General features: G+C 41.2%; 1 protein-coding gene across 1 annotated transcript in view; it reads left to right on the top strand.

Annotated features, from left to right (window-relative positions):
- The window catches only part of IQGAP1 (IQ motif containing GTPase activating protein 1), a 109,486-nt gene that overhangs the window by 24,016 nt on the left and 64,130 nt on the right, over positions 1–21,340 (top strand). The window contains exons 3-4 of the mRNA XM_021098910.1: positions 17,212–17,368; positions 19,853–19,930. Of these exons, the coding sequence (XP_020954569.1) occupies positions 17,212–17,368; positions 19,853–19,930 (235 nt within the window). The remainder of the gene's footprint in view (positions 1–17,211; positions 17,369–19,852; positions 19,931–21,340) is intronic.

A 21,340-nucleotide genomic window follows, 5' to 3' on the forward strand; every position in this document is an offset into this window, starting at 1 on the left:
AAAAAAATTTTTTTCCCCGTTTAGGGTTAAAGGGTCTTTCATGCTTCTTGATATGGTAGAGAGGGATGGGATGGATTGACCGTGGTAATGTCTCACTAGGCTCTGCACGTGAAGACTTGGTCTGGGAGTAAGTTAATCCTGTTTACCCAGGGACCTTTTTTTAAAAACTTCATTGAAGTGTAATTTATGTATCATAAAATTCTCTCATTTTAAAATGTAACTCAGGAGTTCCCGTCATGGCGCAGTGGTTAACGAATCCAACTAGGAACCATGAGGTTGTGGGTTCAATTCCTGGCCTTGCTCAGTGGGTTAACGATCTGGCGTTGCCGTGAGCTGTGGTGTAGGTTGCAGACGTGGCTCGGATCCAGCATTGCTGTGGCTCTGGCGTAGGCCGGTGGCTACAGCTCCGATTGGACCCCTAGCCTGGGAACCTCCATATGCCGCAGGAGCGGCCCAAGAAATAGCAACAACAACAACAAAAGACAAAAAGACAAAAAAAAAAAAAAATGTAACTCAATGATTTTTAGTAATTTTACCAAGTGGTACAGCCATCATCATAGTCTAGTTTCTACCACTCTAGCAAGACCAGGGACTCTTTTTAAATATGATAGCAATTAGACATTTAATTTTGGCAAATAAATTTGACATACTTTATCCAACTCAGCAGGGTGAGATGATTTGCTTGGGAGGGTCTCTATTTGGTAACAAGAAGCACAGAGGTTAAATAAGTTGCTTAAGATGAAGAAAAAAAAATTCCCTTCCATTTCTCATTTATTCCTATAACTGTTCAGATTGACTTAATCATACTCAGAAGCTTCTTGTAAAACAGATTCTATCAAGATTTCCATTTTGGAGTTCCCTGGTAGCCTAGTGGTTGAGGATTCAGAGTTGTCACAGATGTGGCACGGGTTTGATCCCTGGTCTGGGAACTTCTGTATGCCGGGGATGTGACCAAAAAAAAGTTTGTTTGTTTGTTTTTAATGTATCTAGGATTTGTTTTAAAAAAATTTCTCATTTTGCTTGTATGGCTTGAAAGAACTAGCCTTTATCATTTCTTGCCTGAATTTCTGCCACTCTTTCTTTGGTACTTCCTCACCCTGTGTAGTCTCCCCTCCTTATCCATTCTGCTTAGAGGGATCTTTTAAATCAGATCTGATTACTTCCTTCCCATTTCAGATCCTTCAAAGGGTCTGTACATTCTCTTCCCTTGGCTTGACATGTTCTCCCCTGTCAACACACACACACACACACTTCAAGACCTAACACACACACACACACACACACACACACACACACACACCCACACACCCTTCAAGACCTAAATGCCATTTTCTCTGGGAAACCAGCCCTAATTCCTCTCCCTTGTCATGTGCTGGGGAATGCTTTATTGAATATTGTACACCTTTTTCTCAAGACTTAGTCTTACCACACGATGTTGCAAACACTAGGCTGTTTCTAGTCCTCAGATGTGTTACTGGCTAGTAAAATCCTTAATAATGAGAGACGGCCCAACTTGGGGACTTTTAGCAGTGAGTAACGCTGGCATGAGGGGGCATTTGGTCTGCAAGCTGGGTGTGGTGCCCGCAGAGCTGCTCCTGGAGGAACTGAATCTCGGTGGTTTGGAGTAGTCAGTTCCGGCATTGGTGTGTTCCTCTTCTGTATTGCACAGAGCTGGGAAACCACTGAGGTCATGTGCTCTGCAGAACTTGTTCAACTGGTTTCCTCTTCACAGACCCCTAATTCAGATTCCCACCCCGATTCTTTTCTCCATATGCTCTTGGTCTGGGCTTGTCTTAAGGCTTACCACACTAGGATTCTCTCAAGAGTCGTTTCTTTGTCTTGCTGAGTGGTGGAATGGGTAGGGCTGAGTCTATGCTCCCTTTGACAAATGTTATCAGTGAGACAAGGTAGACAGATATTACGCAAGTTACTGAGTGTCAGACTGTAGAGGCAGGTTTATTTCTGGGACCTAGCTGTCCCACACATACATAAACACATGTTGTTTAGAGCCTATCAGTGCCTCGTATAGGTTATCTCAGTTAATCTTAACAGCAATCTGCTGAGAGTAGGTGCTGCTCCTAATCCTGTTTTACAGACAGGAAACTGAAGCTCAGAGAGGTTAGTTAGATATCATTGTTGCTCATTCTTATTTCCTTCCCTCTTTTCTCAAGGAAGAAGCAGGTATGTTCCTCTCCATAGCTGACTGCCTACTGTGTTCTTCAGAACCTTATTATTATTTTTTTAATTCCCTATTTCTTGTGTCTTTAGTCCCTCATTCTTTTCTTGCAGGGTGCAAATGTGTGCCTGTTATTCAATTATTTAAAAAAAGAGACAGAGACACACCTTCCCTTAGATTGTGAGGCCAGGGATCAAACCCGCATCCATGTGGGTACTAGTTGGGTTCTTAACTTGCTGAGCTACAACAGGAACTCCTAGATTTCTTTAAAAACTCTACATTTGCTGTCTCTAGTTGCCCAGTTGTAGTTACTCTTTTGGTTTTAGTAATCTGATCCTCCTTCCTCACTGCTCCACTGAGACTCCCCCACTGGGGTCCCAGAAGACTTTTCTTCCTTATTTGCTGCCCATCCCTCCACAGCATTTGAAGTTGAAGTTGACCTCTCCTAGCTTCCTAAAAATTTTTTCTTCCTTGATTGCCATCATGTGATTCTTTCATAGTTCTCATTTTACCGTAGTAAACTGTTCTTTCTCTGTAATATTTGCCTCTGAATTTTGGGTATTTTCTAAGGCCAACATTAACATTTTTCTGTGCAGTCTTTCTCTAGTGAGTTCATCAACTCCTGTGGCACCGCTTTTCAAATCTGGGTCTCCAACCTGGTCTCTCTCCTGAGTTTTTCAGACTTACATTTCTAACGGCTTGCAGAATGTCTTTACCTGGATGTCTCATTGGCTTTTCAAGCTAAACATGTTTCAGGCATGAATTTATCATTTTGGCCTCCTTCTCCTGGTGCTCCCAGCCTTGTTTAATGACATCATCTTTTAGCCATCCATGCCACAAGTCACCAAGTCATCTTTTAAAACAACTTTTTTTTTCCTTATGTAGAAGTTTTTGCAAGTTTGCTATAGAGGGTACATGTTGCCAGATTTTCTTCTGGAACAGTGTGAGAATGTGGAGTTTCCCCACATACTGCACAATAAGTTATAACATTCTTTTTTTTTTTTTTTTTTTTCCTTTTTTTCTTTTTTTCTTTTTAGGGCCACACCCGAGGCATCTGGAGGTTCCTGGGCTAGGGGTCCAATCGGAGCTACAGTTGCTGGTCTACACCACAGCCACAGCAACTAAGCATCCGAGCCACATCTGGGATCTATACCACAGCTCACGGCAGCACTGGATCCCTAACCCACTGAGCGACACCAGGGATGGAACTGATATCTTCATGGATCCTAGTCAGGTTTGTTAGCTGATGAGCTACAAAGGGAACTCCAATTATATCATTTTTTTTTTTTTATCTTTGCCAGTCTCATAGCTGAAAATAGTGTTATTGTTACTTTAATTTGCATTCCTTTGATTAGTAGTGAGATTGAGAACTTTTCCTATAATTACTTAGTATTTATATTCTTTTGTGACTTGCCTGTTTGTGCTTCTAGTACATTTTCCTAGGGAAATATTTGTCATTTTATTTATTTCAAGCATTAAAATATCTACATGTACACACAAAGATTATGGGACATTATTAGCTCCTTGTTGTGTGTTGCAAAAATTTCCTCCTATTTATCCAATTTATTTCCCTCTTTTTATTGTTTAAAATGATTTCTGCCTCCACAATACTTTTTATTTTTTCCTTATTTTTTTTTCTTTTTTGGCTGCCCTGCGGCATATGGAGTTCCCAGGCCAGGGATCAGATCCGAGCTGCAGTTTTTTTTTGTTTTTGTTTTTTTTTGTCTTTTTGCCATTTCTTGGACCGCTCCCACGGCACATGGAGGTTCCCAGGCTTGGGGTCGAATCGGAGCTGTAGCTACCAGCCTACGCCAGAGCCACAGCAATGCGGGATCTGAGCCGTGTCTGCGACCTACACCACAGCTCACGGCAACGCCGGATCCTTAACCCACTGAGCAAGGCCAGGGACTGAACCAGCAACCTCATGGTTCCTCGTCAAATTTGTTAACCACTGCGCCACGATGGGAACTCCCCAAGCTGCAGTTTTGGCTACACTGCAGCAGTGCTAGACCCTTAACCTGGATGTTGAACCTGCATCTTCGTGCTGCAGAGATGCCACTAATCCTCTTGCACCATAGTGGGAACTCTGTCCACCGGCTTTTTTGGAAAGGCCTTTCTCATTTCAAGAGTATACAACCATTCATTTATATTTTTTCCTCCTCTTTTTTTTTTTTTTTTGTTTTTATTTTTAAATTATTTATTTTTTTCTTTTTAGGGCCATACCTGTGGCATATGGAAGTTCTCAGGCTTGGGGCTGAATCGGAGCTGTAGCTGCCAGGCTACATTACAGCCACAGCAATGCAGGATCCGAGCTGCATCTGTGACCTATACTCCTGCTTGCAGCATTGCCAGATCCTCAACCCACTGAGCAAGGCCAGGGATCAAACCCGCATTCTTACAGACATTATGTTGAGTTCTTAACCTGCTGAGCCACAGCTTCTTTTTATGTTTTTAAATCTCTAATCTACTTGATGTTTAATGTCAGTAGCAAAATGTGAGGTCAGGAGCTAACTCTGCTTTTTCTATTTTTTCTTTTCCTATTGTCTGTTAACTCTTCATCTTCCCTAGTGTCCTTCTGACCCCCACTCCCAGCCATCTAACAGATTGTCAGATGGGGTCAGTTCTTCCTTTGAAATTACTCATTTTTCTTTCTTTCTCTTTTTTTTTTTTTTTTTTGCCTTTTTTTAAGGGCCACACCCACGGCATATGGAGGTTCCCAGGCTAGGGGTCCAGTCGGAGCTGCAGCTGCCTGCCTACACCAGAGCCACAACAATGCAGGATCTGAGCCATGTCTGCAACCTACACCACAGCTCTTGACAATGCCAGATCCTTAACCCACTGAGTAAGGCCAGGGATGGAACTCATGTCCTCATGGATGCTAGTTGGGTTTGTTAACCTCTGAACTACGACAGGAACTCTCATTTTTCTTTCTTTCTTTCACCGTTGTCCTAGTTGAAGACCTTATTATCTCTCTCACCTGGATTCCTGAAGTAGTTGCCTAATATTTCTCTCGAATCTGTCTTCCCTGCTCTTGTCCTAGTTACTGTGTTAATCGTTATATATGATCAAGCCACTTTTCTGTTGGAAAACTTTTGTGGTTCCCATTGCCTGCAGATTAAAATTCTAATATTCTGGGAGTGTCCTGGTAGCCTAACAGTTAAGGATCTGGTGTTGTCACTGCTGTGGCTTGGGTCACTGCTCTGGCGTGAGTTTGATTCCTGGCCCGGGAACTTCCCCATGCCTGGGGTTACAGCTAAAAAATAAAAAATGAAATAAAATTCTAACATTCCAGATACCACCCCCCCACTCCTCTACCGTAATGATTTGTCATTCCCTAAATAAGCCTTGTTTTCATGTCTTTTTGCTCTTTTTTATGCTGTCTCCATTATCTTAAATGTCTTTTTCCTATTTTCACCTCTCCAAATAAAATTTATCTTACAAAGTCTAGCTAGTAATTTAAGCATCTCTGTTCCCATAGAGTGATCTCCAGGTATTCAGCACATTTTATGTCACTGATAAGTGTCGCACAGAGTGATCCATTAGAAATGTCTCCTGGAGTTCCCATTGTGGCGCGTTGGAGATGAATCCGACTAGGAACCATAAGGTTGAGGGTTTGATCCCTGGCCTCGATCAGTGGGTTAAGGATCTGGCGTTGTCCTGAGCTGTGGTGTAGGTCGCAGATGTGGCTTGGATCTTGCGTTGCTGTGGCTGTGGTGTAGGCTGGCAGCTGTAGCTCTGATTGGACCCCTAGCCTGGTTACCTCCATGTGCTGCAGGTGCAGCCCCCCTCCCCCCAAAAAAAGAAAAAAAAAAGAAACATTTCCTATGAATGAATATGTAGCTGTCGGAGTAGAATTTTTTTTTTTTTTTGGAAAATTGCTTGAAAATAGATATAAAACAAAGCTTTTTCAACATAGGTTAAATATGAAAGGTATATCAGGACTATTTATAAGAATTATTATGCAAATAAAGATAGGCTTTTATATGCACACTCATTTTTCACACTACTGTGTCACCTTCAATGTTTAATGTTAATAGGCCTCTCTCGGTACTTGAGGTCATGTGATGTAGTTTAGGGTGCTTCAGGAAGCCCAGCTTCAGAATGTGAGCTTTTATTAGTGAGTATTAAGTAGGTGGTAGCTGTTATTATTTCTGAAGGAGGCAATATATTGTAGCAATTGAGTTTAGGCTTTAGAATTATACCAACTTGGGTTCAGGTGTGAGCTTAGCCTTTTACTAATGGAGTAATCTTGGACAGGTTGTTTTACTTTGAGGAGCCCCTGGTTTTCTTGTCAGTAAAATAGGAATAATGTGACTACTTACCTTATGGGGTTTTTGCAAGGATCAAGTGAGATGATGCATGTGAAGTATTTAGCTTAATATCTGCCAAGTGGTCTTTTAGTGTTATTTATATTGAAAACAAATCACTCCAATGTTACTGTTTTCCTCTTTGATAGTTGTATTTCAGATCAAATATCACTTAACATTTTTAAAAATAGTTTTTATTTGAGTAAGATTTGTTAAAGCAGTTCTGGGGTTGAACTTGAGGAGAACTTTTTGTGAGAGGAAGGACTCAGGACCCTAGTTTCCATTTCCTTCGTGTGAGAGTTTTGTTGCTGAGTTCTATTTGTGGCCATGGCTTGTCCTGATCACAGATATGGTGTGCTGATGTCACCACTTGGTATCATATTCTCAGAACTTTTTTTTTTTTTAAGTGACTTATGTGTTAAAACTTTTGTGCTTGTCAGAGTTCCCGTCGTGGCAGCGGAAAAGAATCCAACTAGGAACCAATGGTTGGCGTTGCAGGTTTGATCCTTGGCCTCGCTCAGTGAGTTAAGGATCTGGTGTTGCCGTGAGCTGTGGTGTAAGTCGCAGACGTGGTTCGGATCCCACATTGCTGTGGCTGTGGTGTAGGCCAGCAGCTGTAGCTTCAATTCAACCCCTAGCCTGGGAACCTCCTCCATATGCAGCGGGCATGGCCCTTAAAAGCAAAACAAAAACAAAAACAAAAAACCCAAAAAACAAAAGCAAACAAACAAAAAAACACTTTCGTGTTTGTAGAAACATTTGTTCTTGAAGAAAAAAATTTAAAACTCCACATTGTTGCTAAGGTGATTTTCTGAAACCCACAGATCTGATCAGGTCACCTCCCACTTAAAACCCTTCAGTGTCTCTCATGACAAGGGTGAAGGAAAGGTTTCTTAGCATGACAGACAGGCCTTGCACCATCCAGCCTGATCATCTTTTTCCATCTTCACCTCCCATTGTTCCTCATACTTTCCCTTCCAGCAATGGCAGTGCTGGCGACTGGCCTGGTTTTCTCAGGTCTCCCTGCCTTTGTTCATAGTATTTCTTCTGTTTGGAGGCCTTCTTTGCCTTGGCCATTTAGTTAACTGATCATTCTTTAAAACCCATCAGTATTTGTAGATGATGTGGAACTGGAGGAGAAATTAATATTTTGGATATTAGACTCAGGGTCCGCCAAAGATGTTGGCATTCAGAATAATGGGCTGAATCAAACATGAAGAAATACAATAGATATGAGTGCAAATAATGGTTCTAATATGGAATTGTAGAGAGAGGGCTTAGCAGCTATGTATTTAGGAGAAAATATTAAGAACCTCTGTTGATTCTAAGGGTGTTATAAAATAATTTGAGACTTTGTCTGTGGTTGTGGAGTGTTCGGAATGAAGTTCAGGCCAGCCAAACCACACCTGAGACACAGTGTTCAGAGGTGAGTGAGAAAGAGGCGAGGGGAGTCATGTCAGACACTCTAGTAGTACCTGCTAATGTTCTGAGTGCTCACTCTCTTTCAGGCCCTGTCCTTAACGCTTTGTGTTATCTCTTTTAATCCTCACAGTGGTCTTAGGAGGTAGGTGCTTTTCTTCCTCCCTTTTTATGAAGAGTACTTGATGGAACTGGAATCATTTTAATGTGTCAGCATGTGACTCATCATATGAGGGGAAAGGAGGAAAAGCACAAATATTTTAAAAATATGTAGCCAAGCACTGTGCTAATTAGCACTGCATTATAGGTGTAATCTTGTTTAATCCTCAACAACAGACCTATTTGGAAAATACTGTTATTCACTTTTAACCAACGAAGACACTGGCTGAGTGATTTGCTATCTTGATAACTAACAGAGACAGGATGTAAATTTAGGTCTTTTAAGGTCCCTAGTCAGTGCTTATTTTTAATTCCATATGTTGTCTTGCTTCAGAAGGCACCTTAGGGTGCCAGTGGGGAACTGGTGCTGGCTTAATAAAAAACTTTCTGGCTACCAGAATCCAGAAATGAAATGGGTTAACTTGAATATGTGATTCCATGTCAGCATCAGTGTTCAGGGTCAGCTTACATTGTGATTTGGCCGAGATGTTTTGGGAGCATTCAGACACTGAGATGGGGAAAGGAGTGGTAGATGAGAGGGAAGTAGAGGAGTTGGGATAGACTGGGAGTGATTCTTTGTTTGTTTGTTTATTTGTTTGTTTGTTTTTGCTGTGCCTGTGGCAAGTGGAAGTTCCTGGACCGGGGATCAACCCCCCCCACAGCAGTGACTTGAGCCATGACAGTGACAATGCTGGATCCTTAACCCTCTGAGCCACAAGAGAATTCCTGGAAGATCTTTAATGAGCTTCCAACTATGAAATTCTATGGATATATGAAAGTTTTAAACATGAGAATTGATAACATGAGAATTGTATTGGCGAATGACTTTTGTGCATAGATTGATTTTTTTTTTTTTTTTTTTTTTTTTTTTTTGTCTTTTGTCTTTTGTTGTTGTTGTTGTTGTTGCTATTTCTTGGGCAGCTCCCGCGGCATATGGAGGTTCCCAGGCTAGGGGTTGAATCGGAGCTGTAGCCACCGGCCCACGCCAGAGCCACAGCAACGCGGGATCCAAGCCACGTCTGCAACCTACACCACAGCTCACGGCAACGCCGGATCGTTAACCCACTGAGCAAGGGCAGGGACCGAACCCGCAACCTCATGGTTCCTAGTCGGATTCGTTAACCACTGAGCCACGACAGGAACTCCTGATTTATTTTTTAATGTCAGCTTTATCAAGGTATAAATAGCATATGAAATTGTAAGATATTTGAAGTAAGTATGTTATGGTGATTAGATGTATGTATACATTATGAAGGGGTTCCCTCCATCTAGTTAGTTAACATATCCATCACCTCACATATTTATCTTTTTTATTTTTTTGGTGTAAGAACATTTAAGTTCTACTCTTAGTAAATTTCAATTATACAATACTGTTATCAACTATAGTCACTGTTTTACCTTAGATCCTCAGATCTTACTCATCTTTTTTTTTTTAAATGTTTTCAACCTTATTAGAAAGTTTATAGATTTTTATTTAGTTTAAAACAGAGGTACTACCAAATTCAATCTGCTTACCTGCTGATAAGGATTTTAGTTTTTGTTTGTTTTTTTCTTTTTAGGGCCTCACCTCTGGCATATGGAAGTTCCCAGGTTAGGGGTCAAATGGGAGCTATAGCTACCGGCCTATACCACAGCCACAGCAACGCAGGATCTGAGCCTTGTCTGTGACTTATGCCACAGCTCACAATAATGCCAGATCCTTAACCCAATGAATGAGGCCAAGGATCGAACCTGCATCCTCATGGATCCTAGTTGGGTTTGTTAAAGGCTGAGCCATGAAGGGAATTCCCAGATCTTCCTCATCTTATAGCTGAAAGTTTGTATCCTCTCACTACTTTCCCTACCCGCTACCCCTGGCAACCACTAAAAATTTGGCTTTTTTTTTTAGATTCCAATATAGGTGATACCATGTAGTATTTGTCTTTCTTGGTATGGTTTATTTCACTTGGCATAATGCCCTCAAGGTCCATCCATATTGTCACAAATGGCAGGATTTCCTTTCTCATGGCTGAGTAATATTTCTTTGTATGCACATGCAATGACTTTATTCATTTATCCATTTATGGTCAGTTAGGTTGTTTCCATATCTTGTCTGCTATGAATAATGCTGTAAAGAACATGAGAGTGCAGATATAGCTTGACTGTCCTGTTTTCATTTCCTTTGGCTATACAGTCATCCCTCCATAGCCATAGGTTCAGCATCTGTGGATTCAACCAACTGTGGATTGAAAATATTCAGGGAAAAAAATGATTCCACAAAGTTCCAAAAAGTAAAATTTGAATTTGCAGTCTGACATCATCTATTTAAATAGCATGTACATTGTATTTATAACTATTTACATCATATTAGGTGTTATAAGTAAGCTACAGATCATTTGAAGTATATAGGAGGGTGTGTTTAGGTTGTATGGACACACTATGACATTTTATATATGGGACTTGAGCATCCTTGGATTTTGGTGCCCATTCACCTGGAACCATCCCATGCTGATAACCAGGGGTGACTGTATACCCAGAAGTGGGATTGCTGGATGATATGGCAGTTCTATTTTTAATTTTTTGAGGAATCTCCATATTGCCTCCACAGTGGCTGTGCCAATTTGCATTCCCATTGTCAACTGGGAGAAAAAAGGAAAACCTAAAAATTGAGAATTGTATTTTATTTGATGGACTTGATGAAGACTTACACCCAGGAGGCAGCCTCTCAGATAGCTCTGTAGGACTGATCTGAAGCGGTAAGGGAGGAGCAAGGACAAATAGGGGTTTTGAAAAATACCCAAGTAGTGAACATCAAAAGATTACTGCTATTTAAAGAGAACCAGACATCTTAAGTTAATGAATTTAGTGCTTTTCTACGTATGGGAAGATGCAAGGGTTTATTGAAATTATTCCTTTGATATGCACCTAATCTAGGGCCAGTATCTCCTATTTTCTCTATCCTCAATCTCCTCAAGTTGTACGGTTGGGGGTGGCTGCAGAGGCTGATGGCTCGGTGGCAGGTAACCTGTTTTTCTCCTTCCTCAGTTCCCCTCAGGGTATAAGTCAGGGGTGGCTGCAGTGGCTGATGGCTCCATGGCCTCAACATTCTTTGTTTACTGAAGTGGTAGGTGATGTTCTTTGTCCACACCACCAGCGGTACACAAGGGTTCCCTTTTCTTCACGTCCTCACCAACACTTGTTTTCTTGATAATAGCTATTCTAACAGGTGTGAGGTGATAGCTCATTGTGGTTTTGATTTGCATTTCCCTGATGATTTAATGATGTTGAGTATCTTTATGTGCCTTTTGGCCATTTGTATGTCTTCTTTGGAAAATTTATCTATCCAGTTCCTTTGCCCATTTAAAAATTGGATTGCTTGGAAGTTTGTTTGTTTGTTTTTCTGTTTTGTGAGTTCCTCATATATTTTGGATGTTAACCCCTTATCAGATATGATTTGCAAATATTTTCTGTCACCTTTTCATTTTGCTGTAGTTTCTTTTTCTTTTCAGAACCCTTTTAGTTTGATATAGTCTTCTTTGTTTATTTTTGCTTTTGATGCCTCTGCTTTTGGTAACAAATCAGAAAAATCATCTCCACAATGGATGTCAGGGTCCTTTCCTCTGTGTTGTTTTTTTTTTTTCTTTTTTCTTTTTTCTTTTTTCTTTTTTAGGGCCACACCTGCAGCATATGGAGTTTTCCAGGCTAGGTGTCGAATCAGAGCTGAAGCCACCGGCCTACGCACAGCCGCAGCAACGCGGGATCCAAGCCACGTCTGTGACCTACACCACAGCTCACGGCAACACCGGATCCTTAACACACTGAGTGGGGCCAGGAATTAAACCCGCAATCTCATGGTTCCCAGTCGGATTCATTTCTGCTATTCCACGACGGGAACTTTCCCCTGTGTTTTCTTAAAGGGGTTTATTGTCTTGCATTCAAGTCTTTAATCCATTTCAGGTTGATTTTCATGTCTGGTTTAAGATAGGAATCAATGCAAAGATTTATTTTTTAATGTATTTATAAAGTTAAATGCTCAAATTTTATAAGGAGGCTTTGTATCTTAAGTTGAGAATGATGGGTAGGCTTAACAGTTAAATTTTTTAAAGCCCTATTAAGTGGACTGAACATGGAGAGATACCAACCTTTTTCCTGCATGTAATATCTGAAACTTTGTCCTGTTTAGATGGCTCTGGGGAGTTCAGCCCGATTAGGCTTCTGGGGTGATGTGGTAAGAGCAACAGTGGTACAGTAAGGATTCTAAACTGGGAAATCAGGGTCCTCTTATCCCACCTTTGCCACTAGCTAGCAGGTAACCTTGGATAGGCCTTACTCTTATTTGTAAAATGAGAGGGTTGCGCAGATAGGTACAGCCTCTGGGTAAGCATTTGGGCAAGACAATGTTTTGTTTTGGAGTTACACTTCTAAGATCTCTCCAAAGGAATTAATTATAGGTACAGAAGAACATTGTGTACAAAGACCTTCCTTGCACAATTATTCTATGATTGAAAACATTCAGAAGTGGAGTTCCCATCGTGGCTCAGTGGTTAACGAATCCAACTAACAACCACGAGGTGGTGGGTTCAATCCTTGGCCTCGCTCAGTGGGTTAAGGATCTGGCGTTGCTGTGAACTGTGGCGTAGGCCGGCAGCTACAGCTCCGATTAGACCCCTAGCCTGGGAACCTCCACAGGAGTGGCCCTAGGAAAGGCAAAAAGACAAAAAAAAAAAAAAATTCAGAAGTGATATAAATGTCCAACATAGGTGACTGTTTAAGCACTTGGTAGAATTTTAACATAACTTAGAGTCTTCATGAACTATATGATAACATGAAAAATATTCATAAAATATTGAGAACTGTTTTGTAATGTTCTTTAATGGATATGTGTTGCACTGGGGGGAAAACCCCAAAGAGATTTGACCTGGAAGTACATTTGGTTCCTCACCGTCACATTTTGTGGTTCTCTGAGTTAGTGGCAGAAGGGGAATCTCAGGTGTGTTACAGAGGACAGGAGGGTTTGTTGTACCTTCTTGGAGTTAGAGTAGAATCCAAACTTCTCTTAAGATTAAAAATTATAGTAATACAGCACCCTATGTAATGCTCTTAATTTTTCAAAGCAGTTTCGTCCTAATTAAACTTTTTTGGGGGGGAGGGGCTATATCCTCTGCATGTGGAAGTTCCTGGGCCACAGATTGAACCCATGCCACAGCAGTGACAATGCTGACTCCTTAACCACTAAACCACCAGGGAGCTCCTAACTAACTTTAGTCTTATAAACAAACCAGGTGATACTCTGTTGTGGAGCAGAGCTTAGTTAGAATGGAGGATGTGCCACATCTGGTAACTGGAGGGCAGTTTGGGGCTTGGCAGTTGTTTAGAGACACTTTGCTTCGACTCTTTCTTCTAGCTCTGCCTCTCTACTGATTCTTTTTCATCAGATCAAAGTTGGCTTTTCTTCTGGCCTGACATGTGTGTGATATCCAGGGTATTCTACTACACTGTAGAAAACTTGTCATCAGTCAGGACTCTTCTGGCGTAGCTGGACAAGAGAAGGCAAAGATGAGGGATTAGGGGAGATGTGATTCTGGTCCCTTGTTTTCTTCTGATTTTAGACTAGTGATCTTAGAGGAGAACCTAAACAAGCCTGGTAGCTGCCTCTAATTCAAGGCAAAACCACTGCTGTGCTGTTTTTTTTTTTTTTTTTTTTTAAAGGTTCTTACTTTTTATATTATAGTTGATTTTCAATGTTCTGTCAATTTCAGTTGTACAGCAGAGTGACCCAATCATGCATATGTATGTGCATTCTTTTTCTCACATTATCCTCCATCATGTTCCATCACAAGTGACAAGATATAGTTCCTTGTGTTACACAGCAGAATCCCATTGCTTATCCACTCCCAAATGCTATAGTTTGCATCTACTAACCCCAAACCCCCAGTCCATCCCCCCCCCTTGGCAGCCACAAGTCTGTTCTCCAAGTCCATGGGTTTGTTTTTTTTTTTTTTTTTTTTTTTTGGTCTTTTTGCCATTTCTTGGGCCACTCCCGCGGCATATGGAGGTTCCCAGGCTAGGGGTCGAATCGGAGCTGTAGCTGCCAGCCTACGCCAGAGCCATAGCAACGTGGGATCCGAGCCGAGTCTGTGACCTACACCACAGCTCATGGCAACGCCAGATTGTCAACCCACTGAGCAAGGGCAGGGATCGAACCCGCAACCTCATGGTTCCTAGTCGGATTCGTTAACCACTGCGCCATGACAGGAACTCCGGGTTTGTTTCTTTTAACAGTGCTGTGCTGTTAATCCATGATCTTTCCCTTGTGTTCACCTCATTTTCAGAGAAAAATAAGTAACTTTTTCTTCATACTAATATGTGATAAAGGACTGGTTTTGGCTTAGAATTGTTCTGTGTTTGTTCCTGTTAATGAGAATGCAAGTTAGACTGTCCCCTGAGAGCTGGGGTTGCCAGGAGCTATTTGCTGTATCCTTTCTATCAGTAAAATATTGGAGGAATGGTCGTATGAGATGTGTTCTTAGACTACGGCTGTTTCCCATACCATTGACCTACGTTCTTTTTCACATTGCCATTCTGGTCTTTAGGCTCTTGAAGGAGTACAGTTTGGACTTTGTAGCTTTTACAAATTGGTATCTAATTTAGTTACTATGGCAGTTCTTCTGGAAAATTCATCTGTTTCTTCTTTTTCCCCTTATGATATACCAGTTCTACTACCTAAAAGAAAAGCCGGAGGAGAAAAATGTGTTGTCATTGGGTATAGGAAATAACCAGAAAATTCTCTAGCAACATTCATCTATCCAGCCTGTATTTTTTTATTTTTATATTTTATTTTTATTATTATTTTTTTATGGCCACACCTGTTGCATATGGAAGTTCCCAGGCTAGGGGTCAAATCAGAGCCACAGTTTGCAGCCTAAGCCACAGCCACAGCTGCTCAGGAGCTGTATCTATGACCTGTGGTGCCGCAGCTTGCAGCAATGCCAGGTCCTTAACCCACTGAGTGAGGCCAAGGATAGAACCTGCGTCCTCATGGATACTAGTCGTGTTCTTAACCCACTGAGCTGCAATGGGAACTCCCAGACTGTACTTTTTTTTTTTTTGAGTACATACTATGTGTAAGACAGTCACAGAGCAGCTTTAGAAGTAGAATAGATTTGAAAGTGAGGTTGAGTAACTATTATATAGAGCTTGAAGAAAATTGTTGCTTATTTTTTAAAAGATTCTGAGTGGTAATCTCAGTTTGAAAAGATAGAATTAATATGAGAAATTTTATTCTGAATTATGAAAGTAATAATTTTTAAAAGTATGATACCTTCAAGCTCTATTGTAGGTCTTTCAGGTAAGTTTACTAATATAAATATTTATACAGAAACACTTATAAGTGAAATTATAAATACATTTACATATGATTTGGCCTGTTTTTCTATTGCATATTAGTGTTTTCTTATAATTTTTCAAGGATGCCTGTGCGTGTATGTATAAAGTATATGGCATATTTAAATGTTTCTTCCAGTTTTATTTGTCTTAATATAAACTTCTGTGTATCAGTGAACATTATAAGTATTTCCTTCTTATGTTGTCCTACCCTATTTGGCAGTTACTCCAGAATGTCGTATGTTTGAATGTTTTTTTTTGTTTGTTTGATTTTTCAAAGATTTATCATCAGTGAAACAGACCAGGCATCATTCAGTGGGTTTGCCTTTTTGTTTTTTTCCCCCAAGTATGGTGAAGAGTGTGGGGATAACAGAAGCCTTGTAAAATTGTAGTAGAGTAATTTTAAATTAGGAGGTTTTAACTGAGATCAATGAAATCTCTGAAATTATATATTAAATGTATAAATATATATATTTATACATTTGGGGGGGTTATCTGTAGCTTTCCTTAGATAATCAAATGATTCTGTGACTGAAGAGAAGTTTAAAACTATTACCCTAAATGATTTTTTAGTTACCTGTGTTTTTGTTCATAGAAAATATTTGCAAATAATCTTTGCTTTGTTTTATCTTGGGGTTCCCTGAAAATCTTGTGAGAGGTGTTCTAGGGGAACAATATAGTTTTCTTTTCCTTTACAACTTCCTCTCCCCTCTAAAAAAAACACTTAAGAATTCATTTTTAGGAGTTCCCGTCATGGCGCAGTGGTTAACGAATCTGACTAGGAACCATGAGGTTGCGGGTTCGGTCCCTGCCCTTGCTCAGTGGGTTAACGATCCGGCGTTGCTGTGAGCTCTGGTGTAGGTTGCAGACGCGGCTCGGATCCTGCGTTGCTGTGGCTCTGGCATAGGCTAGTGGCTACAGCTCCAATTCCACCATATGCTGCAGGAGCGGCCCAAGAAATAGCAAAAAAAAGACAAAAAAAAAAAAAAAAAAAAAAAAGGAATTCATTTTTACTGCTTCCATTGGAGTTTCCTTCAGCATTTTAGGTGAGATGATTGACTATTTTGGTAACCCCAAAACAACTTTAAAATCTGAACCTAGGAATTCACTGTGGATGCTGAATTCTCAAACCAGAAAAGAACATCAGCTACAAATTTAAGTTTCTGAGCAGATGGTGTCTTTAGTTACAAATGGTTTTTCTTAGGTGTTCTTGAGGAACCACCGAAGGAGTGAGGGAGGGAGTAGGGGTCATGAGGCAATTAGGACCTGGGGAGCCAGTTGGCGCTCTTGCTGCAGGAGAGGAGAGTAGGGTAGAGAAGAGAGTGGCATTTATACAGCTTCCTGCCTCTGAGATCTGACTGGGCCAGGACAAGAATATGTGTGAAACTGAATCTTTTTTTTTTTTTTTTTTTTTTTTTGTCTTTATGCCTTTTCTAGGGCTGATTCCCATGGCATATGGAGGTTCCCAGGCTAGGGGTGGAATCGGAGCTGTAGCCGCTAGCCTATGCCAGAGCCACAGCAACGCTGGATCCAAGCGATGTCTGCGACCTACACCACAGCTCACGGCAACGCTGGATCCTTAACCCACTGAGCAAGGCCAGGGATCGAACCTGCAACCTCATGGTTCCTAGTCAGATTCGTTAACCACTGAGCTACGACAGGAACTCCTGAAACTGAATCTTAAAAGAGTATTTCTTATGTTCAATTTAAACTTCTCCAAGGAAAATAGGTTAAGGTTGAAACCTCTAAGGAAGAGGTCTGACCTTCTCTCTCTTTTCTCATCTGCAGGTGGATGGAAGCATGCCTTGGGGAAGATCTGCCTCCCACCACAGAACTGGAAGAGGGGCTTAGGAATGGGGTCTACCTTGCCAAACTAGGAAACTTCTTCTCCCCCAAAGTGGTGTCCCTGAAGAAGATCTATGACCGAGAACAGACCAGATACAAGGTGAGTCCTTCCTAGCTTCGTGCTTAAATATCTGTAAACTTGAGAGAGAAGGTTAGCATACTTTATTCTGTGAAAGAGTTATTGAGAAATATGTATAAGTGTGTTTGTTCCGACAAAATAAAGTACCTGACAGAATGGAGAAAATAGTGCAAAGTCAAGATACAGTAATAAAAGAACTTCAGCTGTATGTATTTCTGGCTCAATTCTAATGAGTACTTTGTATCTAGAATTTTCATGGTCCTTAATGAATTTCTTTATTTCCTAGAAGGTAGAGGAAGTAACTTGGGGAACTGCTACTTTACATCTAATTTTTTTTTTTTGGCTGCATCTTCAGCATGTGGAAGTTCCCGGGCCAGGGATAGAACCTGCGCTGCACTTGTGGCCTGCGCCTCAGCTGTGGTGATAATGCCAGATCCTTAATCTGCTACGCCACAAGAGGATGTCTACTCTAAATCTAATGTTAACCAAGCACTGAGATTTGTTGACAAATTGAAAGCAATAGCAACTTTGGGGGGAAAAAATCACCTCATGATATTAAAGTTCAAGATAATATGGGAAAGTCATCTGATTTCAGGAAAATTGAGATAAGTGAAATAGTTTGATTCTTGTGGCCCAGGGCCCTCAAAAAGAAGACTGCTTTAATTAAGCTGGGAGGTTGATGAGGACCAAATTCCATTGTCTGCAGAGCTTCTGTGGGGAAGCTCTTTCCTAAGGACTCTTATCTGAATAAGGATGAGTTTAAAAGATAGTGGAAGATTTCGAAACCAAGAGCAAATGCAAGAGGGGTCAACCATAATTGGGCCAGAGCTCAGAATGAGTTAAGGACGAAGGCAGAATTAAAAGAGATTTTTGTTTCATGTTTAAATTCAAAGAAAAACAAAGAGAGTGTAGGTCTTAAGCCAAAATGAACACCCTAAACAGAAACTTTTCTTCATCAGAAAGCAGAGGCTTATGTATTGAGTTTTATTTTTTATTTTTATTTTTTTGCTTTTTAGGACCACACCTGCAGCATATGGACATTCCCAGGCTAGGGGTTGAATCAGAGCTGTAGCTGCCGGCCTCCTCCACAACCATAGCAATGCCAGATCATCAACCCACTGAGCAAGACCAGGGATCAAACCCTCGTCTTCGTGGTTACTAGTTGGGTTCATTAACCACTGAGCCATGATGGAAACTCCATATTGAGTTTTAAATAAGTGGTTATTCTCTCTCTCTCTTTTTTTTTTTTTGTCTTTTGTCTTTGTTGTTGTTGTTGTTGTTGTTGCTATTTCTTGGGCCGCTCCCTCGGCATATGGAGGTTCCCAGGCTAGGGGTTGAATCGGAGCTGTAGCCACCGGCCTACGCCAGAGCCACAGCAACGTGGGATCTGAGCCGCGTCTGCAACCTACACCACAGCTCACGGCAACGCCGGATCGTTAACCCACTGAGCAAGGGCAGGGACCGAACCCACAACCTCATGGTTCCTAGTCGGATTCGTTAACCACTGCGCCACGATGGGAACTCCTCTTTTTTTTTTTTTTTTTAGCTTTTTTGCTTTTAAGGGCCTCACCTGCAGCATATGGAGATTACCAGGCTAGGGGTTGAATTAGAGCTACAGCTGCCGGCCTATGCCACAGCCACAGCAATGCCAGATCCGAGCCATGTCTGTGAACTACACCACAGCTCACGGCAACATGGGATCCTTAACCCACTGAACAAGGCTAGGGATCGGACCCACAACCTCATGGTTCCCAGTCGGATTCATATCTGCTGTGCCACGTTGGGAACTCCTAAGTGGTTGTTCTGAAGACACCTCCCGTGCTGTTCTGTGGAGAGTCTACAAAATGTGTGGCAGAACAGGCAGACATCAAAGAGGAGTGGATACTGCCGCAACAGTAAAAATAGTAGCCCACCCCCTACCCCTCTTGAAAGTGAGCCTTCCCTCAAAATAACAGGCGTAGAGGTTTAAGGAGGGATATTTAAAGTTGGTATGAAAAAACCCTTATTTGGGGAGTCTTCTGCCTGCCAGACACCATACTGAGTGCTGTATGTACATTTTCTCAGTTAATCTTTCCATCATAGAGTGCTGTTAAAGTTGGGGAAACTCAGACTCAAATGCATCCCCATTAGATGGCTGAGTCAGGTGTTGAATCCAAGATAATTGAATTTCAGTGACTGTGGCGATGTTGAGCACAGGACCCGGAGGATTCTGCAAATGGTTCTCTGTTTTTGTTTGGTTTTTTTTTTTTTTTGGCTGAGCCACATCAATGACAACACCGGATCCTTAACTCACTAGGCCACCCAGGAATTCCTTCCAAATGGTCCTGAAATGAGAAGAGCTAAGATGCGGATTTGGCTTTTTGGGATTAGAATATGAACATAATGTTACTGATAGACTTTAAGCGGACCATGTAAAGTATCACAGGGCAACTTTTATGAGGAGTTTTCATTGAGTATTTGCTTCAGTATCACCAACAGTGCCTAATGGTCTTTTGTTTGTTCTAGGCAACTGGCCTCCACTTTAGACACACTGATAATGTGATTCAGTGGTTGAATGCCATGGGTGAGATTGGATTGCCTAAGGTAATTTACGTGATATTCCTAGTTCTGGGTTAATTCTGGCTATTTTGGCATACTGGTTCCCATTCTACCTGTAAAATGATTCTCAACTGATTGATTCTTTGGTGATTTTTTTCCTTTTAATATGAAAAGATCTCTTTCTTCAGTGTGTTTAGGGAAGTAACTTTGTTCTTTTTCTCTTATATATATTTCTCATCTCTGCTTCACTTTACCCTAGAAAAATTCCCTATGATATTATTATTTTTACTATACCATATTGTAAACATTAAAATTCACATACTGTGACATTCACCATTTTAAAAGGTATATATAATTCAGTGGTTTTTAACTGGTTGACAGAGTTGCTACGTTCATATTTGATTCTAGGAAACATGAAAGAGCTACATAATAACCAAATCTGTAAGGAGTTTGAAGCATTATTTTATTTTTCAAAGAGTAGATGCAATGTAATAATCTTTACTTCTTACATCTAGTTTTGGTGACGACTGTAATTTTTGGTTTCTTTTTCTGACTGTTTTATTGAGGTGTAATTGATTACAGAGGAACCACACATATTTAGACAACTCGATGAGTTTGGAAAGATGACTGTAGTTTTGATATGAGAGTGTGCATCCTTGAACATTTTGCCAAGAATTTATTTAGTGCTGCTCTTAGTGCAGTTGCCATCTCTAAGTGTTGAGCTGCACCTCACAGGCCTGCAAGCCTTATAGTTCCCCCCTGCTTGACATTGAGGGAAAAGCCCAGAGCCAGCAACAGAGACGTCACTGGTTTATGGGGTAGGGAATCTTACATGTCCAAAGCAAGGCCCTGGAGTGATGCCCCACTGTGGATGATGGATGGCAGGAACGGCAGGCAGAACACGGCCTCACTCTTTGCTACCGTGGGGGCAGTATACCAGTAATGGGAGAATTGACGTCAGTTTGGCTCATCAGTTACTGGGGAAGCAGCAGAGGGGCTTTTCCCTCATGGCCCCCAGGCAGCTGTCTCCCCTTTAAATAAGCTATCGTAGTGGAGCCATGCTGATCTAAAGATTAGAACAATCACTAGCACGCACTGATCAGGTTCTGTAATTAAGAGGGAAGGCCACGCATGTGAGGAGGGTGTAGGTGAAGCAGGGACTAGTTGAACAGATGTACAGAGAGCAAGAAAACAGCCATCTCAGGGGGCCTGACCATGTGTCCAGCTACCTAGTCTTACCTTGAAGCCATAGAGGCCATGATGTAATGTCAGTCTTAGAGCCATGGTCAGCTTTCCCCCCTCCCACTCCATATCCTTTGACCTAAGAATTCTACTTCTAGGAACTTATCTCTCCCCTACCCCACTGAAAAAGAAAAAGAAGCAGAAAAAATTGGATAAGCACAAAAAGATATATATGTAAGGATTTTTTCAGCATGGCTTATGGTAGAAAAACTT

This window comes from Sus scrofa, chromosome 7 (assembly GCF_000003025.6).
Source record: "Sus scrofa isolate TJ Tabasco breed Duroc chromosome 7, Sscrofa11.1, whole genome shotgun sequence".
NCBI lineage: Eukaryota > Metazoa > Chordata > Mammalia > Artiodactyla > Suidae > Sus > Sus scrofa.